Source organism: Cetorhinus maximus, chromosome 19, assembly GCF_964194155.1.
Source record: "Cetorhinus maximus chromosome 19, sCetMax3.hap1.1, whole genome shotgun sequence".
NCBI classification, from domain to species: Eukaryota; Metazoa; Chordata; class Chondrichthyes; order Lamniformes; family Cetorhinidae; genus Cetorhinus; species Cetorhinus maximus.
In genome coordinates this window covers 91,921,024-91,947,737 of record NC_135897.1, presented here as the reverse complement: position 1 = coordinate 91,947,737, position 26,714 = coordinate 91,921,024, and the positions used below count along the sequence as shown (strand labels likewise).

At 45.5% G+C, this 26,714-nt stretch overlaps 1 protein-coding gene across 1 annotated transcript in view; it reads right to left on the bottom strand.

The window, feature by feature from the left end:
• Positions 1-25,804, bottom strand: part of LOC144694279 (growth hormone secretagogue receptor type 1-like) — a 33,124-nt gene extending 7,320 nt beyond the window's left edge. Inside the window, exon 1 of the mRNA XM_078564617.1 lies at positions 25,024-25,804. Within this exon, the coding sequence (XP_078420743.1) occupies positions 25,024-25,804 (781 nt within the window). The remainder of the gene's footprint in view (positions 1-25,023) is intronic.
• Between the last annotated feature and the right edge of the window lie 910 nt (positions 25,805-26,714).

The following is a 26,714-nucleotide window of genomic DNA, read 5'->3' as shown; positions in this document are numbered from 1 at the left end:
GGTGAACGTTTACCCCATTTACTTCAGTACTTCCCTTTCCCACTCCAAGTGCTTCACAAGGGCACTATCAGACATAATATGACATTGAGCCACATAAGGAAGTGCGAGGAGCAAAAACTCAGTCAAAGGGATAGGTTTTAAGGAGTGTCTTAAAGGTGAGAGAGGTATAGAGATTTGGAGCATTTCAAATTCCAGAGTTTAGGGCCCAGGCAGCTAAAAGCACGACCACCGATGGTGGAGCAATTAGAATCACAAAAGTTGGTTACGGAGGTTACAGAGTTAGGGCGGGACAGGGCCATGGAGGTAGTTCCATCCAATGACTCCCAGTGGAAACTCTATATGGGTTCTGTTTGTGCCTGTGTGTGTGTATGTGTGTGTGTGTATGTGTGAGTGATTGACTGAGAGAGAGAGAGAGAGAGAGAGAGAGAGGATGTGTAAATGTGTTTGGGAATTATATGTGCTTCTGTGTATGTGTCTGTGTGGGAATGTGTATATGTTTGACTGTCAGTTTGTGTGAGTGTGTATGTGACTGTGTAGGAAAGTGTGCCCAAGTTTGTGTGTGTGGCATTCTGCCTGTGAGCCTGCATGTGTGTGTGTGTGTGTATGTGCGTGTGTACATGTGAGTGAGCGGGTGAATGACTGTGTGTGTGCCTGCCTTCATGTGTATTTGTGTTTATATGAGTGTGTGTGTATGCGTGAGTGTGTGTTTGAGTGCAGCTGTCTGTGTGTCTGTGTTTGATTTTGAGTGAGTGTGTATGAGTTTGTGTGTGTATGGGTGTTTGGGAGTGTGTGTATGTGTGTGTGAGCAAGTATATTTGAATATATCTGTGGGTGTGTAAGAGTATCTGTGTGTGAGTGTGAGCAAATATGTTTGAGTACATAGGTGTGTAGGTGTATGGGTGTTTGTGTGTGAGGGTGTCTGCGAGTGTGAGCAAGTATAGAAGTGTGGGTGTGTAGGTGTGTGGGTGTTTGTGAGTGTGTGTGATGTTTGTAAGCATGAGCGAGTGTAGGTGTATGGGTGTGTGGGTGTGTAGGTGTATGGGTGTGTGGGTGTGTAGGTGTATGTGTGTGTGGGTGTGTAGGTGTATGGGTGTGTAGGTGTGTAGGTGTATGTGTGTGTGGGTGTGTAGGTGTATGGGCATGTGGATGTGTAGGTGTATGGGTGTGTGAGTGTGTAGTTGTATGTGTGTGGGTGTGTAGGTGTGTGGGTGTGAGTATGTGTTGCTGTTCGTGAGTGTGTGAGTGTAGGTGTATGGGTGTTTAGGTGTGTGGGTGTTTAGGTGTGTGGGTGTGTGGGTGTGTAGGTGTGTGGGTGTGAGTATGTGTTGCTGTTCGAGTATGAGCGTGTAGGTGTCTAGGTGTGTGGGTGTTTGTGTGTGTTGGTGTTTGTGAATGTCAGCAAGGGTAGGAGTGTGGGTATGTAGGTGTGTGGGCATTTGCGAGTGTGTGTGATGTTTGTGAATGTCAGTGAGTGTAGGCGTACGGGTATGTGGGTGTGTAGGTGTGTGGGTGTGAGTGTGTGTTGGTGCTTGTGAGTGTGAGTGAGTGTGGGTGTGCAGGTGTGAGTGTGTGTTGGTGCTTGTGAGTGTGAGTGAGTGTGGGTGTGTGGGTGTGAGTGTGTGTTGGTGCTTGTGAGTGTGAGTGAGTGTGGGTGTGAGTGTGTGTTGGTGCTTGTGAGTGTGAGTGAGTGTGGGTGTGTAGGTGTGTGAGTGTGTGTTGGTGCTTGTGAGTGTGAGTGAGTGTGGGTGTGCAGGTGTGTGAGTGTGTGTTGGTGCTTGTGACTGTGAGTGAGTGTGGGTGTGCAGGTTTGTGAGTGTGTGTTGGTGCTTGTGAGTGTGAGTGAGTGTGGGCGTGCAGGTGTGTGGGTGTGTGTGTGTTGGTGCTTGTGAGTGTGAGTGAGTGTGGGTGTGCAGGTGTGTGGGTGTGAGTGTGTGTTGGTACTTGTGAGTGTGAGTGAGTGTGGGTGTGCAGGTGTGTGGGTGTGAGTGTGTGTTGGTGCTTGTGAGTGTGAGTGAGTGTGGGTGTGTAGGTGTGTGGGTGTGAGTATGTGTTGGTGCTTGTGAGTGTGAGCGAGTGTGGGTGTGTAGGTGTGTGGGTGTGAGTGTGTGTTGGTGCTTGTGAGTGTGAGTGAGTGTGGGTGTGAGTGTGTGTTGGTGCTTGTGAGTGTGAGTGAGTGTGGGTGTGTAGGTGTGTGGGTGTGAGTGTGTGTTGGTGCTTGTGAGTGTGAGTGAGTGTGGGTGTGTAGGTGTGTGAGTGTGTGTTGGTGCTTGTGAGTGTGACTGAGTGTGGGTGTGAGTATGTGTTGGTGCTTGTGAGTGTGAGTGAGTGTGGGTGTACAGATGTGTTGGTGCTTGTGAGTGTGAGTGAGTGTGGGTGTGAGTGAGTGTGAGTGTGAGTGAGTGTGGGTGTGAGTGAGTGTGAGTGTGAGTGAGTGTGGGTGTGCAGGTGTGTGAGTGTGTGTTGGTGCTTGTGAGCGTGAGTGAGTGTGAGTGTGAGTGAGTGTGAGTGAGTGTGGGTGTGAGTGAGTGTGAGTGTGAGTGAGTGTGGGTGTGAGTGAGTGTGAGTGTGAGTGAGTGTGGGTGTGCAGGTGTGTGGGTGTGAGTGTGTGTTGGTGCTTGTGAATGTGAGTGAGTGTGGGTGTGTAGGTGTGTGAGTGTGAGTGAGTGTGGGTGTGTAGGTGTGTGAGTGTGAGTGAGTATGGGTGTGTAGGAGTGTGAGTGTGAGTGAGTGTGGGTGTGTAGGTGTGTGAGTGTGAGTGAGTGTGGGTGTGTAGGTGTGTGAGTGTGTGAGTGTGGGTGTGTGGGTGTGAGTGTGTGTTGGTGCTTGTGAGTGTGAGTGAGTGTGGGTGTGAGTGTGTGTGGGTGTGCAGGTGTGTGAGTGTGTGTAGGTGTGAGAGTGTGAGTGAGTGTGGGTGTGTAGGTGTGTGGGTGTGAGTGTGTGTTGGTGCTTGTGAGTGTGAGTGTGTGTGGGTGTGCAGGTGTGTGAGTGTGTGTAGGTGTGAGAGTGTGAGTGAGTGTGGGTGTGTAGGTGTGTGGGTGTGAGTGTGTGTTGGTGCTTGTGAGTGTGAGTGAGTGTGGGTGTGCAGGTGTGTGAGTGTGTGTTGGTGCTTGTGAGTGTGAGTGAGTGTGGGTGTGCAGGTGTGTGAGTGTGTGCTGGTGCTTGTGAGTGTGAGTGAGTGTGGGTGTGCAGGTGTGTGAGTGTGTGCTGGTGCTTGTGAGTGTGAGTGAGTGTGGGTGTGCGGGTGTGTGAGTGTGTGCTGGTGCTTGTGAGTGTGAGTGAGTGAGTGAGTGTGGGTGGGCAGGTGTGTAGGTTTTAACTGACTCTAACATCCTCTCACATTAGGAATGGAAGAGTCGCACAAAACACTTCCTACTGCCACAAATCTTTTTGTGTATCTGTTTGTGAAGGTTTGAGGGTAACCTTCTAGCCATTACCTACTTGTGAATTATGTTCATTTGATTTCATTTGCAAGAGAAAATTAGGTTAATTAAAAATCGCTCCACAACTCAGGCCCTGGAAGTTTTATAATTGTACGCTGCCAGAACACAGATGGTGATAAATAGGTTTTCAGTTCTGCATAAACTAGGGCTTAATTAAATTGACTGAACCCGTTACAAGCTGTTGTATATGACAGGGCTAATCCTGATTAAATATCCCCTGCATGGTATAGACTTGATCTGTTAAAAATACTCCAACGTTTGCACTGACTGCCCAATTCATTTGCAAAAAGCGAGAGGCGGCCTGGATGGAGTTTTACTGTTCCTGTTGGTCAGGAAGTGAAGCAGGGGCAATGGGTCCACGCACTTCTCCTGTTTCCCTTTCAGGCTCCTGGACCCTTTCCCCAATCAGTACTAACATGGAACGGGAAGAGATTCCATGGACGGGGAATGTGACAGGTCGCTCCAGAAATTCGACAGATTTCACACTGACAGGAGAAAAGAAGAAAGGAAGGTTTGCATCTTGTAGCGTTTTTCACGACCACCGACACCTCAAGGCCTAGTCATTTTTGTAATGCGGGGAATGTGGTAACCAATTTGTGCACAGCAAGCTCCCGCAAACAACCATGTGATAATGATCAGATCATCTGATTTTTTTTTTTCTGGTGTTGTTTGAGGGATAAATATTGGTCAGGACACTGGGGACAACACCCCTGCTCTTTAAAAGAGTGTTAAGGGATCTTTTACATCCACTTGAGGAGGTGGATGCCTCAGTTTAACACCCCACCTGAAAGACAGCACATCTGACAACGCAGAGGCATTGGTCATAATCTTCCAATCCCCCTTAGATACAGGGGTGGTGCCAGAGCACTGGGGAATTGCAAATGTTACGCCTTTCTTTAAGAAAAAGTGTAAGGAAAAGCCTAGATACTACGGGCCATTCAGTTTAACCATGATGGTGGGGAAACTTTTAAGAACAATAATTTGGGGCAAAATAATCAGTAACTTGGTTAAATGCAAGTTATTTAATGAAAGCCAGCATGGATTTGTTAAAGGCCAATCATGTTTAACTAACCTGCTGGAGTTTTTTTTTTAAGAGCTAACAGAGAGAGTTAGTGAGGGTAACGCTGTTGATGTGGTGTAAGTGGACTTCCAGGAGGCATTTGATGAGGAGCAGCACAACAGACGTGTGAGCAACGTTATAGTCCATGGGATAAAAGGGGCAGGAGCAACATGGATACAAAATTGGCTGAGTGATGGGAAGCTGAGGGGTGGACAGTTGTTTTTCGGACTGCAGGAAGGTTTGCAGTGGAGTTCCCTAGAGGTTGGTGTTAGGACCCCAGCTTTTCCTGGTATATATTAATGTCCTAGACCTTGGTGCCCAGGGCACAATTTCGAAATTTGCGAATGATGCCAAACTTGGAAATATTGTGATCTGTGAGGAGGATAATGTTAACTTCAAAAGGACATGGGCAGGTTGGTGAAATGGATAAACAAGTGGTAGATGAAATTCAATGCAGGGAAGTATGGAGTGACTCATTTTGGTAGGAAGAACACAGAGAGACAACATTAAAGAAATGGCACGACTCTAAAGGGGGTCAGAAGCAGAGGGACCTGGGTGTATATGTGGCAGGTCAAGTTGAAAGAGCAGTTAATAAATCATATGGTATCCTAGACTTTATAAATCGGGGTATAGAATAAAAGAGTAAGGAAGTTATGATAACTCTGTATAAAACACTGACTCGTCCTCAACTGGAATATTGCATCCAGTTCTGGACCCCACACTTTAGGAAGGATGTGAAGGCATTAGAGAGAGTGCAGAAACGAGTCACGAGGATAGTTCCAGGGATGAGAGACCTCAGCTATGAGGATAGATTGGAGATGCTGGGGCTGTTCTCCTTGGAGAGGAGAAGATTGAGAGGAGATTTGATAGGGGTATTCAAAATCATGAGGGGTTTGGACAGAGTGGATAGGGAGAAACTGTTCCCACTGGTGGGAGGATCAAGAACCAGAGAGCACAGATTTAAGGTAATTGGCAAAAGAAGCAACAGCGACATGAGGGAAAATTAAAGCAAAGAATGGTTAGGCTCTGGAATGCGCTGCCTGAGAGTGTGATAGAGGCAGGGTCAATCAAGACTTTCAAGAGGTTATTAGGTTATTATTTGAAGGGAAAAAATTTTCACCATTCCATGGAAAGGCAGGGGAGTGGCACTAAGTGAATTCCTCGAGCAGAGGGCCAGCACAGACATTGGGCAATTTTCCACATAGCCGGGTAGATGCTCATGTTGTAACTGTACTGGAACAGCTTGGCTAGGAGCACGGCAAGTTCTGGAGCACAAGTCTTCAGTACTTTTGCTGGAATATTGTTAGGGCCCATAGCCTTTGCAGTATCCAGTGCCTCCAGCCATTTCTTGATATCACGTAGAGTGAATCGAGTTGGCTGAAGACTGGCATCTGTGATGCTGGGGACCTCCGGAGGAGGCCGAGATGGATCATCCACTTGGCGCCTCTGGCTGAAGATTGTAGCAAGTGCTTTAGCCTTATCTTTTTCACTGATGTGCTGGGATTCCCCATCATTGAGGATGGGGATATTTGTGGAGCCTCACCCTCCAGTGAGTTGTTTAATTGTCCATCACCATTCACGACTGGATGTGGCAGGACTGCAGAGCTTAGATCGGATCCGTTGGCTGTGGGATCGCTTAGCTCTGTCTATCACTTGCTCTTTCTGCTGTTTGGAATGCAAGTAGTCCTGTGTTGTAACTTCACCAGGTCGACAGCTCATTTTTAGGTATGCCTGGTGCTGCTCCTGACATGCCCTCCTGCACTTGAACCAGGGTTGATTCCCTGGCTTGATAGTAATGGTGGAGTGGGGGATATGCTGGGCCATGGGGTTACAGATTGTGGTTGAGTGCAATTCTGTTGCTGCTGATGGCCCACAGCACCTCATGGATGCCCAGTCCTGAGTTGCTAGATCTGTTCAAAATCTATCCCATTTAGCACGCTGGTAGTGCCACACAACACGATGGAGGGTTCCACAATGATTGTGCGGTGGTCACTCCTACTGATACTGTCATGGTGAGGATGAGGGCAAGTATGTTTTTCCCTCTTGTTGGTTCCCTCACCACCTGCTGCAGACCCAGTCTAGCAGCTACGTCATTTAGGACTTGGCTAGTAGTGGTGCTACCGAGCCACTCTTGGTGATGGACATTGAAGTCCCCCACCCAGAGTACATTCTGTGTTCTTGCCACCCTCAGTGCTTCCTTCAACTGATGTTCAACATGGAGGAGGCACTGATTCATCAGCTGAGGGAGGGCGGTACGTGGTAATCAGCAGGAGGTTTCCTTGCCCATGTTTGACCTGATACAATGAGACTTTATGGGGTCCGGAGTCAATGTTGAGGACTCCCAGGGCAACTCCCTCCCAAGTGTATACCACTGTGCCACTACCTCTGCTGGGTCTGTCCTGCTGGTGGAACAGGACATACCCAGGGATGGTGATAGTGGTGTCTGGGGCACTGTCTGTAAGGTATGATTCTGTGAGGATGACAGTGTCAGGCTGTTGCTTGACTAGTTCTCCCAATTTTGGCACTAGCCTCCAGTTATAAGTAAGGAGGACTTTGCAGGGTTGACAGGGCTGAGATTACAGTTGCCGTTTCCGGTGCCTAGATCGATGCCGGGTGGTCCGTCCGGTTTCATTCCTTTTTTGTGACTTTGCCGCAGTTTGATACAACTGAGTGGTTTGCTAGGCCACTCTAGAGGGCATTGAAGAGTCAACAACATTGCTGTGGATCTGGAGTCATGTGTAGGCCAGACCAGATAAGGATGGCAGATTTCCTTCCCTAAAGGGCATTAGTGAACCAGATGGGTTTGTACAACAATCAACAATGGTTTCATGGTCATCATTAGACTTTTAATTCCAGATTTTTATTGAATTCAAATTCCACCATCTGCCCTGGGGAGATTCAAACCCAGGTCCCCCCAGAGAAACCCAGAAATCTATCAATCTCTGCCTTTGAACATACATAATGACTGAACCTTCTGGGGTAGAGAATTCCAAAGATTCACTACCCACTGAGTGAAGATATTCCTCCTCATCTCAGACCTAGATGGCTTGCCCCTTATTTTGAGTCCGTGTCCCCTGGTCCTAGAACCCAACCCCCCCACCCCGCCCAGTCAGGGGAAACATCCTTTCTGCCCAATCAGATCATTATTTTCTAAGTGTGCCCCTATCGCATCCTTTATAATAGATTCTAGCATTTTCCCTACTACTGATGTCAGGCTAACAGGTCTGTAGCTCCCCGTTTACTCCCTCCCTCCTTTCTTAAATAGTGGGGTGACATTTGCTGCCTTCCAATCTGCAGGAACCATTCCAGAATCTATAGAATTTTGGAAAATGGCCACCAGTGCATCCACTATCTCTACAGCTGCCCCTTTCAATGCTCTGGGAGGTAGATCATCAGGTCCAAGAGGTTTATCTGCTTTCAGTCCCATTCATTTCTCCAGTGCTACTTTTTTGTTAATACTAATTGTCATGAAGCTATTAATGTATGTAATATTATTGGAAAATATTTTTCTTTTAAAATAGAGGTTTAGTCTGTGGGTGTGTCTTAATTGGATTAAAACCAACTAGATTGGTTGCTTTGATATGTATTAGTTTTGATATGTGAGGGAGGTGGAGTGTTTATGCATTTTCTGAATAGAGCATTCAAGAAGTGGGGTGAGAACTGACACCTCTCTAGCAGCTACCAAGCCATATGTTTATATTACTAATAAAATTGGTGCTATGAAAGGGGTTTTATTGTTCGAAGAGGCTGGTGATACAATGAGAATTTTCTTTCAATGGGTGACGGTAGTTATAACTTAAGCAGTTTTCGGGTGTGCAGAGCTGAGGCAATGTGAGATCAAAAGGCTTTCAACTGTCTCCACAGGAACCAAAGGGAAAAGAACCTTGTTTTGAATTCATAAAGTGAAAATGCTTTGCCTGGTGTCTGGTTAAGTCTACGAGTTGCTTTAATGGAGATTAATTTGGGAATTTGTTAAAAGTTATGAGAGTATTAATTTGTAGCTATTTTTATATATATTTTAACCTGTGTAAATTAATAAAATGTTTCATTTAGTTTCATGTAAAACCTCGAGAACTGGTGGTCTGATTCCTGAATTTAGAGTCACATCTCAAACATAACACTTAAAATGATTGGTTATGAAAGTTGTTTAAAGTTTCCCTCTGGGATTTTTAAATAACTCAGCTTTACCAACTTAATCAGTCATAAGACTAATTTCACTTGGTCATGTGGAACTTGAGTATCACTGAAAAGTGAGAGGTTGTCGAAGCTTTTCATTTCGCACTCATCAGGACAGATTCACAAGAATACCGATTCTAAAGGGAACAACAATTTATCCTTGTTAGGGAACAGAGATAGTCTAAATAAGCTATATTTGTATTTGGGTGTCAGGAATAAGGTATATCTTTAAGTTTAAGTTTAATTTATATTTTTTCTATTTGGATTAAAAGATGAAACCTGGGATCTGGTTTCATTTCTGAGTGGAGACAGCAGGTCTAAAGCTCTGTTTGTATACCTGCATCTCTAATGAGTTTTATGACTCCTGAAGAGAGTAGACAAACGAAAGAGAAATCAGTTTGAGTTCAGTTGAAAAACAGCTGCCAGGGAGAGACTGGGGCAGAGGAGCAGATAACAAGTCTCAAATTGAAGTTGAAGCCAGGACTTCAGAGAGACTGGACACTGGGAGAGGGAACTGCAGAGTGAGAGCAGATTTCTCCAAAGGAACTGTAAGGTCCTTAGGCCAAGAAGTGAGACAGAAAGATGAGAAAGTCCCAAGACCTTCTAGTCAAAGGAAGGGCAGGAGCCTGGAAAAGTGAAGTTAAGAGTGAGAAGCAGAGGAAGGCTCCAAGCTTCAAGCTTAAATGAAGAAAAGCTGCAGGAAGCAGATTTAAAGCGATAGCAAGAAGGTCCAAAGAGACAACTGGAGATCTACAACTCTCTGCTGTGAGCACGTGAAGCAATGGTGGTTGAGTCAGTGAGAGAGAGAGTGTGGAAGAAAGCTTGAATGTATGTGATGACCCAGGGGAGAGGAACACCGCAAGGTGACTTTGAAACCCTGGAAGTGGACCCTTGTGGAAGGCGTCTAAGAGAAAGCGTCAGTTTGGGAGACAAATCCAAAGCAAGTTCTTGTAGAATGGAGATTGGAAACCCTCGTGTGAAAGATGGAGCTCAGTGAGACTGGTTGGTTCACAGTGTGACAAACGTCTGGGGGGAGTTGAGGAGAGAATCATAGCATTTGTTTTGGGTGGTATCACGCGATGATGTCAGCGAGCGTGCCAATGTCAATGCACAGTCGCGTGACAGCTCGGTCGGTGGGCATGCGTTGGAGCCGACAGCGCACCCGCTGACAATTAAATGGCCTATTAAGGCCATTAAGTTATCAATTGTGCTGAATTTTTCACTGCCTGTTCAATCTAATGGTTGATGGGCAGGCAGACGAAAAGGCCAAGCGGCCTTTGCATTTTTTTTGGAAACCTCATCCACGGGCAGGGTGAGGTTTCCAAAATCAAATAAAAATGAAATAAAAACTTTAGTTTTTAATTAAAAACATGTCCCTGCTCATGTGACAGAGTCATATGAGGGGACATGTTTCATTAAATTTTTCTGTTCTTCAATAATTTTTTCAGCATATTCATCATCTCCCTGAGGCAGCTCCATGCTTCAGAGAGATTATTCAGTGCTCTTTCATGTGTGTGTGTGAAGTTCGCGCTAGGTCTGCTCACCTTCCTCCCCCCACCACCCCCCCCCCTCCACCACCCACACAGACTGCGCTCAGCACTGCTGCTCTGCGTATCATGCTGGGTGGGCCTTAATTGGCCCACAAGAATGAAATTGCAGTGCGCTGTTGATTGCAGGTGGTGGTCAGCTCCCCGACCATCCCCACCCCACCCCCACCACTCCTGCACGCCAAGGGCAAAGTTCTGCCCTCGGTTTCAGAGTGTGGTGTGTCTGACCAAAGGTCGCCTAATGGTTTACATGGACTGTGTATTTACTGTGAACATTAGAGTATAAGATAGCTTTTGTAACTTGTGTTATCCTTACAAATCTGTATACAGCTGTAAAGGTATGGTTGTGGGCAAAGGAGTATTGTAATATAGTTCATCTTTTCTCGTTTAATAAACGTTTTATTCTTTTGTTAAAAGTTCATCAGCTGACTCCTGTGACTCTGCTCAGTAGCCACTCTCCACATGTCTAAACAAACAAAAATAAAAGTTAGGATCTATCAAGCCGGGTTCCAACCTGGAATCAGGCTTGTCCAGTAGTAACATCAGCTGGGATTGTAACATACTGCATGAGAAGAGAGTGCTGATTGGCTAGCAAGTAGACTCTGATTGGTAGAGGCGTTGCCATGGCGAATACACCAGGGAATGGCTGTTCCCCCAAGCTTTTCTTTAGTTGAAAAAGGCACAATGTGTGGACTTGCTCTTTCTGTCTGCAAAGGATGGGCGAGTGTGAATATATGTAGCTTCCGTCACGCGTAAGTGAGTCACATTGTGAGCCCGGACTGATAATCTTGAATTGATCATCAGTGTAATTCTTAGCAGAATCAGGGCCCTTTAGCAAGTGTTGTCCTATTGTGGAATCACATCTAAAGTTGGAAACTTTGCAAGCATGGGCTGCTTTTACGAACAGCCAAAGGGACGCGATGTTTGACACAATCCAAACATTCCAACAACTGGTGGATCGTATCAAACAAGACATCCCTTCGGCTGGTGGCAGCAGGCTGCACTCAACCAGCGCGCAAAACCCAGAACATAGTGCCCAACATGAGATGTGATTCCGCGAATGGACAGCACTTGTTAAATGATCTTGATTTGCTAAGAATTACACTAGCAATCAAAAGATTTTCAGTTGGGCTCATAGCATGGTTCACTTACCTGTGCTGGAGGCTACATATATTCACACGCAGAGCCCTGTCCTTAGCAAACAGGAAGCCCACTGACTGCAGTTTTGCCCTGGTTCCTTGATGCCACACTCGGTCCTCATTGTTGACTGTCCCTTGATTCAAGGATGACATCCACTCAGGGCCGTGAGCTTCTGCTTTGGGTCCCCATTTGACTGAACAGGTTGATTCTTGACCTGCAGATTTTTAGGCACATGGGACAGGATGGCCCATGAGGCAGTGGGATTAGGAGTGCAGGATTTGCTTCCTTTTCTTTCCTTCTCTGCTGCCGCTCTGCCTCATCATTAAGACGTTGTGACTCAAAGTATGATGCAGTTTGATGGACAAGTTGTCAGCGCTCTGAGCGACTGGTAGCAAGCTCCTCCCAGTCATTAATGTCAATGCTGCTGTGCTTCCAGGAGAGCCTCAGTGTGCCTTTGAATCATTTTCTTTGTTCTCCCCTGGAACATTTGCCGTTTGAGAGATGTGAAAGCAGGATCTGGTGACAGAGATGGTTTTTGGCCATCCAGACACAACATCCAGTTCCTCAAAGTTGATTTTGCAGGAGTTTTGGTCAAATGCTGCCTTGGTGTCAAGGGCAGTCACTCTCACCTCTGCTCTTAAGTTCAGCTCTTTTGTCCATGTTTGAACCAAGGCTGTAATGGGGTCAGTAGCTGAGTGGCCCTGAGTGTCAGTGAGTAGGTTATTGCTAAGTAAGTGCTGCTTGATAGCAGTGCTGATGACCCCTTTCATCACTGTACTGATGATCAAGAGTAGGCTGATGGGGCGGTAATTGGCCGGGTTGGCTTTATCCTGCTTTTTGTGTACAGGACATACTTGGGCAATTTTCCACATTGCTGGGTAGATGCCAGTGTTGAAGCCGAACTGGAACAGCTTGGCTAAAGGTGCAGATATCTTTGGCACACAAGTCTTCAGCACTATTGCCGGAATATTGTCAGGGCCCATAGCCTTTACAGTATCCAGTGCCTTCAGCCATTTCTTGATGTCACGTGGAGTGAATCGAATTGGCTGAAGACTGGCATCTGGGATGCTGTGGATCTCCGGAGGAGGCTGAGATGAATCATCCACTTGGCACTTCTGGCTGAAGATTGTTGTGAGTGCTTCAGCCTTGTCATTTGCGCTGATGTGCTGGGCTCCCCCATCATTGAGGATGGGGATATTTGTGGAGTCTCCTCCTCCTCCAGTTAGTTGTTTAATTGTTCACCACCATGCATTTTAAAAGAGAGATCCAATTAGTCCCACTGCCCTGCCTTTTCCCCATAGCCCTGACAAATTTTCTAATTAATTATCCAATTCCCTTTTGAAAGTTATTTTGAGTCCATCCCCTTTTGAGGCAGTGCTTTCCAGATTTCAGCTTTGTCCCTAAGCTCTGGAATTCTCTCACTAACCCTCCCAGCTTCTCCCTCCTTCTTCCAAGCTTGTGGCCACCTGCCCTATTACCTCCCTATCTGACTCCGTGATAGGAATTTTGCATTATAAACCTCCTGTGAAGCATCTTGGGACATTTTGTTATGTGAAAGGCACTATTATAAATACAAGTTGTTGTTGTGGATCTTCCCATTGGTCAAGGCCAGGATCCCAACATCCCAATTGAATACAAAAAGACAGAGAAAATGTCTGTGTGCAAAGAGCTAGCTGAGTGTGAGATCAATGTTAAATTGATAATGGTTTAAAGAAGAATATAAAAAGCCTGGAGAGAAAGAAGGAATATGAGATTAGCTTGGAGAAAGCAGGGAAATGAAACTTTGTGAATGAGCTTACGTGCGACAGAGGAAAGGAGGGCCGAATGACCTCTGCTTTTAACATTTATTTTTCAATGTGCCTATATCTTTAGCGAAAGTGAACTCTTACTCCAGGCAAGGCTGAGGACCAACGCTATTTCCAGTTGTGTACAATGGGGTTTTTCTCCTCCTGGTTTAGGAATATAGGAACAGAAGGAAGCCATTCGGCTGACCATGTCTGTGCCAGATGTGGCCTGGGTCAGGGTTGAAATACAACCATATTTTCACAAGTGGCCGCACAAGTGGTTGAGCTGGTTCCAATTAGAAAACAGAGAAAAAAATGTTCTGAATAATCCCTCCCAATAACTTAATGAATTCACTGAGTGAAAATAAATGTGGAGCAAAAGGCAGGGAAATGGAGTTGAGGTTCAGATGAGCCAGGATCCAATTGAATGATAGGCTAGGCTGGAGGGGCCTCCCCCCATTCCCATTGTCTTATGAGACGCACAGACCAGGTGGGTTCTGCATTTGTATGGAGATGGAACAGCTGTAATAGGCCCATATTTAGCCTCCCAGATCAGAATCAGGGTCAGCTGTAATTCCATATTCCTGGTCTCTGTGAAACGACGAGTGCGTTTAACCTGTGACCTTCACTGAATGAGCTTGTTGGAAAAGACAATCACCTTTGTGAATCCTCATTAAGCTTTTCCCTTTTCAACAACTGTGTCCCTCTTTGAAGAATCCTCTGACAGCTCAATTATTGGATTAGACTAAAATCCTCGATACTTTAACTGCAAATACCAAAGGGGAAGACTTAGCTAAAAGGTCAGTGTGCCTTTCACTTCAGTCTGCCTTTTGCTTGTATGCATGCAGAGACTATTAGTTATTTAACTTAACTATCAAAGTATAAATGTCAAAGAAACCTTGTTTTTTTTTAGGCTTAATTCTTTCTCAATTTTCTCTACTGACTGCAAGTAGTTTTTTGGTAGATTTTAATTACATTTTTGGGGGGGGGGCAGTGATAAAGATTTATTCTTAATTAATTTCAAACATTTTTAGTTCCTTTTGCTTGTCAAGTTTCTTCCCTCTTTTCTTTACAACACAAATACTTATCGTTCTCCAATTCCCCACACAAGCATTTATTATTCACGTCCGAGCATTCAATTATAAGTGCGTTGAATAAAGCAACACGTCTCAATGCGGTCCACAGCCCAGCCCCTGCTTGCAGTCCGATAGCGGAGGGTGGCCATCGGATGGTGATCACAAATGGAACCCTATCCGATTTACCCTTCCTTAACCTGGGGAATGGCCTCCCATCTCAGTACAAAGAAAAAGGTGGGACCCGCCTGGTCTCCTAAAAATATAGGAACAGGGGGAGGCCATTCAACCCCCTGCAGCCTGGTCTATCATTCAATTAGATCCTGGCTCATCTGAATCTCAACTCCATTCACCTACCTTTGATCCACATTCCTTTGCGCTCAGTGAATTAATTAAGTTATTGGGAGAGATTATTTTTGTTTCTGTTTTGTAATTGGATTTAACTCAAACATGTGCGTAGCCACTTATGAGAAAGTCAGGTGTAGCTTGACTCTAACCCAGGCAACTTCCAGCGCAGACACGATGGGCTGAATGGCCTCATTCCACTTCTATCTCCCTAAACCTGGAGAAGGAGAAAAACTCCTCTGGTGAATTTCCAGTGAAGGACAGATTTCCAGGTTTGTAATCCCTGGAATTTAAAAGGTTAAGGGGTGATTTTATCAACATTTCCAAGGTATTAAGGGGACCATATGCGGGTAAATCGATATTGTTTCCATTGGTTGTTCCAGGGCATTATGGCCTGGGGTTTCATCCTTGAGGCAGGTTGTGGGAGCAGGAAGATTCCTGGCTTGGCCCGCCCATCTTGGGAGAAAGTGCCCACCAAGGCAGGATCTTCATTGCTGAGGGTGAATGCAGGCTGGAGTTAGGCCAGCTGACCCGGGAAGGAGTTTGGAGGCAGCCACAGGGGTTTCCAGGTGTGGAGGCAGACTGTCACATGCGACATTTTCCCAGTTAAAATCAAAACACAAACGCCCTCCAGCCCTTACTCTTCACATCCCCTTCACCCTCCAAATACTCCCCATGCCCCATACATGCCACCTCTTGACCCCCACCAACACCCCGTGGCCCCTCATGTCCCCTATTCCAAGTTCTTCCCTTCCACACACCTCCTGTGGCCCCTCATGCCTCTATGCCAAGCTATTACACTTCCATGCCCATTGACCCACCATGCACTGTCTAGAACCGATGAACGCTATAGTGTATAGTGGCATATATATAAAAGAAAGCTTTTTAAAAAGTAATTCATTCATACCGTTCTCCTATGTTGAAAGAAAGTCATTTCACTGCTAGCTAATAAAAGTGTCAATCATCCAGGCCCTTTAAAGTAACAAAATTCACAAACCCTTGAAACCACTTAACGTTGTGTAAAGAAGCATTGTGAAATTGACAGCAGAGAACCTGAACTGTCAATCAAGCAATGTTTTCTCTGTGGCACAGGAGTTTTAATGCTTTAATGGTTGTGTGGGCTCTCAGCCAAGCATAAATGATGAGGTGTATGCAGCTCCAACAACACTCAAGAAGCTCGATATCATCCAGGACAAAGCTGCCCGCTTGATTGGCACCCCATCTACCACCTTCAACATTCACTCCCTCCACCAGGGATGCACAGTGGTAGCAGTGTGTACCATCTACAAGATGCACTGCAGAAACCCATCAAGGGTCCTTTGACATCTCTTCCAAAGCCACGACTGCTGCCATCTAGAAGGACAAGGGCAGCAGATGCATGGGAACACCACCACCTGCAAGTTCCCCTCCAAGCCACACGCCATCCTGACTTGGAAATATATCACCGTTCCTTCACTGTCGCTGGGTCAAAATCCTGGAACAGCATTGGGTGGGCCTACACCACATGGACCGCAGTGCTTCAAGAAGGAGGCTCACCACCACCTTCTCAAGGGCAATTAGGGATGGGCAATAAATGCTGACATAGCCAGCAATGCCCACATCCCATGAATGAAAAAATAAAAAGAAAATTGAACACCTCTATTAAATCTCCCCTTAACCTTTGCTGCTCTATGGAGAACAATCCTAGCTTCTCTTGTCTCTCCATGTAACTGAAGTCACTCATTTCTGGGCCATTTTAATAAAAACTCTTCTGCATCCTCTTAAGGGCATTAATATTGCTTCTAAAATGTGATGCTCAGAATTGGACAGTGTTCCAGCTGAGCTTTAACCAATGATTAATAAAGGTTTATTTGACACCTCTCATCCACTCAGTAAAATCCACTCATCAGCATATGTTCACTGGAACCTGTGTTGAACTTTGGAATTACATTACCCAAAAAGACTCTGATACTGGGCATTCAGAAGGGATGTATTGTGCTTGGAGGAGGCACAGCACAGATTCACCAGAATGATATTATGACTTAAAGCAGGGCTTCCCAAACATGGCCTGTAGTGGGGTCACTAGACAAGATTTTTGGAGTCACAAACTCAGAGTCAGCAATGGCTGCCGTGGAGCTCCAACTGATTTCTGACATCTGTGAGGCCCCTTTAAACCCTTGTGTTGTGTTGTTGGTGGGCGTGGCCTCATAGGCCTCTCTCTGTGGCCCAATCACTGCTGCAAAAAGAACCTGTAAAAAGGTAAGTGTTCATTTTTATTGTAGAAATCCTGCCTTTTCATCAGTTCACCCCCACGCTCCCCCTACACAACACCTGAAGCCTACTCACCTCAACCACTCTCCTCCCCCACAGCTCAACAACTCTCAGGTCCCCCAAATTTTCACTCTGGGGTCACACAAAGTCTAAGGCACTAAAATGGAGTCACATCGGGAAATTTTTGGGAAACATTGACTTAAAGGGTTGAATTCAGAGGGCTGGTTGCATAGACTCGGCTTGTATTTGCTTGAGTTAAGAAGGTTGAGAGGTAATCTAATTGAAGTATTTAAAATGATAAGGAAACCCAATAGATACTGAAAAGCTATTTCCTCTGGTGGAGGAGTGCAAGACAAGGCAGCAGCATCTGAAATTTGCACCTAAGCCATTTAAGAGTGAAATCAGGAAGCACTTTCTCGCTCGGAGAGTTCTGGAAATTGGAACTCCCTGCCCCAAAAGTCCGCAGATGCTGGTAGTCAATTGAAATGTCGGCGGAGACGACCAAGGGATGTGAAGCAAAGTTGAGTAAATAGAGTTGAGGTACGGATCATAGCACCACGGAATTGTATCCTTTATTTTCTATTGCCTCTCCTAGTTCTTTCTACCAACAGGTATCCCTTCCCACATCTCTCCATTAAATTTCACCAGCCATTCAACCAGCCTGTCTAATGTCCTCTTGAAGACTATCACTACCTCTTCATTGTTCACAATACTTCCAAGTTATATGTCATCCGCAAATTCTGTGCCCTGTACACCCAAGTCAAGGACATAACATAGACCAAGAAAAGCAGTGGTTCTGGTACCGACCCCTGGGGAACCCCACTATTTATCTTCCTCTAATACAAAAACAAACAACCGTTCACCACTATTTTCTTGTCTTCTGTCACTCAGCCAACTTCATATCCATATTTCCACTGCTCCTTCTATTTTGGCATCAACTTCGCAGACGAGTCTGTTATGTAACATTTTATCACACACCTTTTGGAAGCCCATGTGCACCCACATCAATCACATGACCCTCATCAACCATCTCTGTTACCTGATCAAAAAAATTCAATCATCATGATTTGCCCTTAACAAATTTGTGATTGTTTTCCTTAATTACTCAAGTGACTGTTAATCTTGTGTTGAATTCCCATTTCTTAAAGCTTTACCAACACCTAGTTTAAACTGACTGGCCTGCAGTTACTGGGTTTATCCTTACACACTTTGTTAAACCAGGCTGTAACATTTGCCATTCTCCCATCTTCTGGCAACATCCCATTAGATAGATACATGGATGGGAGAGGTCTGGAGGGTTATGGACGAGGTGCAGGTCAATGGGACTAGCAGAATAATAATAATAATACTAGAAGGGCCGAATGGCCTGTTTTCTGTGCTGTAATGTTCTATGGTTCTATGGTTCTATCCCTGTATCCAGGGTGAATTGGGAAATTATGGCCAGTGTCTCCATAATTTCCTCCCTCACTCCCTTCAGCATCCCTGGATGCGTCTCATCCAGTCCTGGTGAGTTATCCACTTTGAGTACAGCCAGCCTTTACAATACCTCCTCCTCATTATTAACGTTTAGTCTTTCCAATTTCTCAATTACTTCCTTTTTCACTATGACTTTAGCAGCATCTTCTTCCTTGGTGAAGACAGATAGTAAGTATTCATTTAATACCGTAGCCATACCCTCTGCCTCGACGCATAAATCTCCTTTTTGGTCAGTAATCTGCCCCATGCCTCCTTTTGCCACCCTTTTACTATTTAAATGCATTTGAAAAGACTTAGATTGCCTTTGGTGTTAACTGCCAGTCTCCACTCATGCTCTTTCTTTGCTGCTCTTCTTTCCTTTTCCACTTCACCTCTGAACCTTCTATATTCGACCTGTTTTTCACTTGCATTTTCAACCTGACATCTGTTATGCAGCCCCATGGCAGTCCCACGGAGAGAGGTGAGCGGTGCTGAGGTGGGCTTGTGAATGCTGGGCCACCTCAACATGGAGGCTCCCTTGGTAGAATGGATGAATTAAAGAGGCCTTAAGCCAGTAGGGTCATCTGGATGGAGAGAAAATCCCTCAGCTGGCTTATTAACAGACAGGGCTGCAGTCGTTTATTCCCGTGGCCCTGTGGGGCATGGACCCTCCAGCTTTGATAGCCATCCATCTTGCTATTGGAATTGAGGGGGGGATGGGGGGGTTCTTCGATGTCGGTAAAATAACAGCACTGTTGTAATAGGGCTCCTAAGTGGGACTTTCTTTGACGCCCATCTCCATCCACCTCTGGGAAAGTCCCCCATGGACAGGAATGTGCCAATGAACTGTCCCAACATGGCTGCCCCCTATTTTCCCAATGCTAATTGCCTTGAATCTCTATCCATGGAGCTGGGAAAATCCAACACTTTGTGTCCTCCTCGCAACTTACTTTCCCTCCTAGCTTTGTATCGTCAGCAAATGTTGAAACATTACACGCTAGATCCCTTGATCTAAGTCATTAATATAGCTTGCAAATAGCTGAGGACCCAACACTGATCCTTGCGACGCCCCATTAGTAACAGCCACCCAACCTGAAAATGACCCATTTATTGCTATCCTCTGTTTTCTAACCTTTAACCAATTCTCTATCCATGTTAATATATTGCCCCCAACCCATAAAGCCTTATCTTTGAGATGATGGGCTGAATGGCCTCGTTCTGTGCTGTGGATTTCTATGACTCGGTTTCACTGGGTTTCAATAAGTGGCCTGGGAATAGAAGTTGAAGCAGACGGTCTAAATTGGATCAAGAGACAGTCAAGCGGATCTTCTGGACACATGTGGTCCATCAGAAAAGGATCAAGTTCCCCATTGAAACAAATGACCCATTCATACTTATTAAATCAGAAGCTGCATCAATCATTTAGTGAATATTGTTAATGCCATTATCATTAAAAAGTGATTCTCCTGCACCAATCTACAGAACATTCTATTTATTTGGTATATGAAGAGGCCAATGGCAATGCAAGAATGTGTGTATCAACTTTCTCACACTCAGGCCTTCATTAGTGAGATGTGAGCATCACTGTCAAAGCTGGCGTTTGTTCCCTATCCATAACTGCCCCGAGAAGTTGATGGTATCATTCTACCTTACACATTCTCTACTGGCCCTTGCTTGAGTAGATGGTTGAAGGGTTGAGCGGCACAGGGAGAATCTGATAGATACTGAGTAGTTTCGATTGTAGAAAATACTATTGCCAGTTTGAATGGACGAACATTATTGACCCGGATTTTCTGATCAGCAGTGAAATGATGGCGCTGAGTATTGGCCGCAAGGAAAACTGTCTACTAATATCCAGTGATCTCTGGGACATGGATTTCGCCTTTCCTGACATTCATTTAGTTCCAGTATCAGCAACAGTGGTGTCATCAAGCAAGCTAATCAGCCAATCGTATTGAAGAATTCTCACAGGCAGCAAACCAGAAAATATGAAGTACCGATTAATCCTTTGCCTTTGCTAGAAAATTACTGAACCCCACCTTCCATTGCCACTATCTCTTGCCACAACCACACAAAAGTAAATGTGTGATAGAATTAAGGAGAAAAGACACCATTCTGCAAATAAGATATCAGATGAACAGGCTACAAGACAGCCCAATCCCTACTTTATAAAATGTATAAATAGTACGTAAATGATTGAGAATTTAATGAATTCAACCTGTCAGCATATGACTTATGGACTTTAATGCAAAATACAGGGTGCAGTAAGACCTTTCATTTTTATTCTGTAACTTAAGGAGACCTACATTTTGTGATTATTTGTATCCTGAAATGTGCACAATTATGAAATCATTTTATTATTTTACACTTTAGTTTTAGTGTAATGATTGTCTATAACTACGTTATGAATTATGATTACTTGTATCGTCATCACAATTCAGCACCTGCCATCATAATGATTATTCGATAAACTGATTATCCTTCAATCATTTCAGAGGGCAAAATAAAGGCTGGGATGTAAACCGGGATTAAGATAGAAGCTGTAATACAATAACAAACCCTAAAAATCTATGGAATTTAAAAAATCATACTGGGAGAAATTTGAAAGGGTTTTACAGTGAGACCAACGGCGTAAAAGTTGGAGCTTCACATCAACTCAAGTGATGTCTAAGATTTCTGTCTGTGAGGATATCACTGGTACATCCTGGAGCAGGGAGATCTGGTTTCCCATATTGAACTGTGCACATGTAGATGCCAGAAATTACTGTCAGTTTCACAGGGTAATGGCCGGAAACGGCGACAGTTTCGCCATCATTACAGCCACAAAATCCGGGCCATAAATTAGCATGATATCTCTTTGCACACTACAACAGCACAATAAGTAATGCATTTACTGCCACAAACCATTGTTCAACTAGAGAAAAGAGAGGGTTTCTCGAGCGTCTTTAACAACCGCAGGATGACTCAATGTGCTTTACAGCCAATGAAGTACTTTTTGACGTGTAGTCATTGTTGTAGCATAGGAAACATAGTAGCCAATTTGTGCACAGAAAGCTCCCACAAAGCTACCTTAATGATGGTGTTTGAGGTATAAATATTGACCAGGACACCAAGGGTAACTACCTTACTCTTCCCTAAATAATGCCATGGGATCTTTTATATTAGGACTGTCCTGTTGACAGTGCAGCACAACCTCAGTGCCATCCCTCCAACAGTGCAGCACTCCCTTAGCACTGTCCCTCCGACAGTGCAGTGTTCCCTCAGTACTGACCCTCTGACAGTGCAGCACTCCTTCAGTACTGACCCTCTGACATTGCAGCACTCTCTCAGTACTGTCCCTCTAACAGTGCAGCACTCCCTCAGTACTGTCCCTCTAACAGTGCAACACTCTCTCAGCACAGACCCACTAACAGTGTAGCACTCCCTCAGTACAGACCCTCTGACAGTGCAGCACTTCTAACAGGGCAGTGCTCCCTCAGTACTGTCCCTCCAACAGTGCGGCGCTCCCTCAATACTAACTCTCGAACAGTGCAGCACTCCCTCAGTACTGACCCTCTGACAGTGCAGCACTATCTCAGTACTATCCCTCTAACAGCGCATATTCCCTTGGTACTAACTCTCCGACAGTGCAGCACTCTCTCACTATTGCCCCGCTGACAGTGCAGCATTCCCTTAGTACTGCCCTACTGATAGTGCAGTGCTCCCTCAGTACTGACACACTGAGAGTGCAGCATCTTCTATATATTATGACTATGGTTTCTGTGCTAATTGTTATTATTTTAAAGGAGATGAGCTCTTTGTCTATAATAATACTGTCCCAGAGATCAAACATGTATCATTTACTCCCTCACCTGTGCAGCATGGCTGCAATGAGTACTATCTACAAGATGCACAACAGCAAGTCTCCATGAAGGATTCTTCCAAACCCGTGACCTCTACCCTTAGAAGGACAAGGGCAGCAGGTATTGGGAACACCACCACCTGGAAGTTTCCCTCCAAGCCACTCACCATCCTGACTTGGAAAGATATCGCTGTTCCTTCACTGTCGCTGGGTCAAAATCCTGGAACTCCCTTCCTAACAGCACTGTGAGTGTACCTACACCTCATGGACTGCAGCAGTTCAAGAGGGCAGCTCACCACCACCTTCTCAAAGACAACTAGGATGGGCAATAAATGCTGGCCCAGCCAGCGAAGCCCACATCCCGCAAATGAATAAAAAAAAAACTTCAGGACAAATGCAAGAATACCAAATTTCAAAGAGAACAACAGTGCATCCTGCATAAGATAAAGGTTGCTGATTGGTTGGCACATGGACTCGGACTGTTTGAGGTGTTGCCATAGGGAATGCACCAGGGAACAGCTGTTCCTCCAAGCTTTTGTTTAATTGAAAAAGGTGCAATGCCTGGACACGTTCTTTCTGTTTGCAGAGGACAGGGCCCTGCGTATGAATATATGCTTCTTCTAGAAAACGTAAGTGAGCTACATTACGAGCCCGACTTATAATCTTAAATTGGTTAAACTCAGAAGCTGTGGCAGCATCTGTGGAGTGAGAAATAGGCTTAACGTGTTGAGTCCATACGCGGAGTCAAAACATCAACTCTGTTACTCTCTCCACAGATACTGCCAGACCTGCTGAATTTTTTCCAGAATTTTCTGATTTTATTTTGGATTTCTAGCAACCACAGCATTTTGCTTTTTATTTTAAATTGGTTGTTAGTATAATTCTTAGCACACTCAGCATTGATCAGTAAGTGCCGTCTAATTGCGAATCATATCTAACGTTGGGCATCATATTCCGAGCCTTGCGAAAGTTGGCCTTTCTGCCTCTGACCTGAGTGCCAGATGAAAAACTTTGAAGCATGTCTCTTTTTCAGTAAACCCCTGATCTCTGAAGAATTATGTGGGAAGGGTTAAAGGGCTAAACAAGCTACTCAAGGTTCTCAGTGACATATGTTTATTCAGATTCAAGGCCAACTTAACTCATTCTAGTGTGACACAGAATTTGTTATAAACATTGCACTCTCCCAATCCGTATTTCAGGGCATCATTACATAGAATTGGAGACTCACTTTGACGTCTTTAATGCTTTATTTATAGTATCAACTGTGGCCCAATGGGTAGCACTCTTGCCTCGGAGTCAGCGGTCTCTGGAGAGAGACTTGAGCCCATAATCTAGGCTGACACTCCTACTGGTATACTGAGGGAGTGCTGCACTATTGGAGGTGCTGTCTCTTGGACATTTCGTTCTCTTTCATTGGATGTGGGCGCCACTGGCAAAGCCAACATTTGTTGCCCATCCCTATTTGCCCTTGAGAAGATGGTGGTGAGCTGTCTACTTAAACTGTTGCAATTCATCCATTTTGGGTTCACCCACAGTGCTGTTAGGGAGGGAGTTCCAGGATTTTAACCCAGCAACAGTGAAGGAACAGCGATATGTTTCCAAGTCAGGATCTTGTGTGACTTGGAGGGGGACTTGCAGGTGGTGGTGTTCCCATGCGCCTACCACCCTCGCCCTTCTAGGTGGTGGAGGTTATGGGTTTGGAAGGTGCTGCCAAAGGAGCCTTGATGAATTGCTGCAGTGCATCTTGTAAATGGTACACACACTGCTGCCACTGTGCAACACCGGTGGAGAGAGTGAATGTTTAAGGTGGTGGATGGGGTGCTATTCAAGCAGACTACTTTGTCCTGGATGGTGTTGAGCTTCATGAGTGCTGTTGGAGCTTCTCGAGTGTTGTTGTATACCATGAAAGGAATGATCTAAAATGTCTTCCATTATCAAAAAAAAAGCAATAGCCACAAGTTTTTGTGAGCAGTCCCTCTCTCTCTAGTGTCAGGTGTACCTTGGTGGGTAGCACTCTCACATCTGAGTCAAAAAGGGATGAATCCAAGCTACTGTCAGAGACTTAAGCATAGAAACCCAGGCTGGCACTCCCTGCTAATTGTATATTAGTTGTATGTATGTGGTGGGCATTAACTGGGGCTTCACTTGGGCTCCTATAAATAGGAACAAACTGAAACTGTGGTTGTTGGGCTAGGGGCTGGTTCATCTTTGTGATATGTATCACTGTAAGTAAATACTTAAAACTGTGTAAAGGTTGGGTCCAGTTCTATCCTTCACCACCAGGATTTCAGGAATATGATGTCTCAGTGCAGTACCAAGGGACTGCAATACTGTTGTAATCAACAGAGGGAGTGCAACACGGTTCTACTCAACAGAAGGAGGGCAACACTGTTGTAACCAACAGGGGGACTGCAACGGTGTTCCACTCAACTGAGGGAGTGTAACGTTATTGTACACAGCCGAGGGACTGCAACAATGCTGTACTCAAATGAGGGAGTGCAACACTGTTGTACTCAATGGAGGGACTGCGACACTGTTGTACTCAATGGAGGGACTGCAACACTTTTGTGTTCAACTGAGGGAGTGCAGCACTGTTGTACTCAACTGAGGCACTGCAACTCTGTTATAGGTGCTCTGTTTGCCCTCTCAGGTGGATTCAATGATCCTATGGTACTAGAACAAAGAAGAGCAGGAGATTTCTCCCTCAACCAGCACCATTAAAAAACATAGTGTCTTGTCATTATCACATTGCTGCTTGTGGGAGCTTGCTGTGCACAAATTAACTGCCATTTCCCTACATTAGAACAGTGATAACACATTGAAAGTATTTCATTGGCTGCAAAAGGGTTTCAGGATGTCTTAAGGTTGTGAAAGGCACTAGAGAAATGCAAGTTCTTTCTCTATACACTTACCTAGCATTTTCACTGTTTGCTTGTTGTTCTTCTCTCTGCTACTGATGCTGGGCCTGATACTCTCCCTCCTCCGTCGCCACAGTTTTCTCCCAATTAAGCTGTAAAGTATTGACAGGCAGAAGACAGGCAGGAAGAAGAAGATGCTGGATACCCACACCATGATGTTCAGATAGCCTGACTTGACTGCATACTCTGTGGCCTTGCACTCATTGGTCAGTAGGGGGTCGGTTCCATTCATGTGCTCGACCCCAACCAGGACAAAGATGGGTCCAGCACAGACAATCGCCACTGACCACAGGAAAAAGATGAGTCCTTTGACCCTGCCCTTGGTGATGACCACTTTGGCTTTGAGCGGGAAGCAAATGGCAAAGTATCTCTCCACGCTCAGGGCAGTGATGTTGAGAATTGTGGAGTAAGTGCAGCTCTCACTAACAAATTGGAACAGCTTACAGAGCAGCCCCCCAAAGTTCCAGGGCCGGTACTGCCAAATCCTGTACAAATCCAAGGGCATACAGACAAAAATGAAGAGGTCTGAGAAGGCCATGCTAGACAGGTAGAAGTTAGTGGTGGTTCTCATGTCTTTGAACTTTAGCACGATCAGGATAGTCATGGCATTCCCACTGATGCCAACCAATGCCAAGAGAACGCAGGTCACAGTGATACCAGTCAAGATGGGAATTGGGAAGAGATTGACAGGATATTCAGAGTAATCTTCGGAATGGCCCATGTTGTAACGGCTGCAGTTCTGGGTACAGTTCAAGCCGCTGGAGTGGTTGGACATGCTGGGTCACTCAGCTTTGGCCGTGAAAGTTGTGAGGAATTCTGGCAGTAGAGTCAGGCTCCCAGTGGTGATGGTGGTGATGGCTGGGGGAGTCTCTCACCATCCCAGCACCAAAGGGCAAACTGGACCGTGGAGGAGACTCAACAGGGAAAGTGGGTGGATCTCCCAAACCCCGGAGCTGGAAAATTCCCCTGGTCACAATCCATCTACAAAGGATAAGAGAGAGAAGGTTAACATTAGCAGCCAGTGCTGTGCAAATCCAGCCTGGGACCTGGTCTCGGCATCAGATATCATTGTCTCTCCATCATTTTCTTTTTTCTCTACAGCTTCCAATCCCTTTCTGCCTCTGCCTCCATCTCTTTCTGTCTCTCTCGCTCTAACTGTCCCGATTATTCAATCTGTCCATCTTCACCTCTCCGTATCTCCCTTTCTCTTGTACCTTATCCTTTGTTCTCCAAATCGTTTTCCTCTTTCTCAACTTTCCTGTTGAACAATTGTACTTTAGGCTCCCATTCCTCCCTCCACCCGCTCCCTGTCCCTGTCCCGGACCCGGACCCGAGTCCCGGACAGAGAGTCTCTGTCTGGTATGGGGAGTTCGATTCCTGCCCGGGATTTGGACCGGGCTGGAGCAGGTAGGAAATCCCTTCAGATCCCAGAGCAACTTTTTAATCACTGAACAACTGATCCTGAAATGAACAGAAAAGTCCAGCGTCAGAGTTGGTTATATTCCCAGAGACAAGGAGGAAGATCGAGAGAGAGAGAGGGAGAGAGAGAGAAAGAGGGAGAGGCACCTAGAACGATAAAAGTTCAGGGCAGAGAGACAAAGCAAATGGTATAGACAGGCTAACAGAGACAGAGAGGCTGAGACAGCGAGGCAGACGGTGAGAGAGGCTGAGACAGTCAGGCAGGA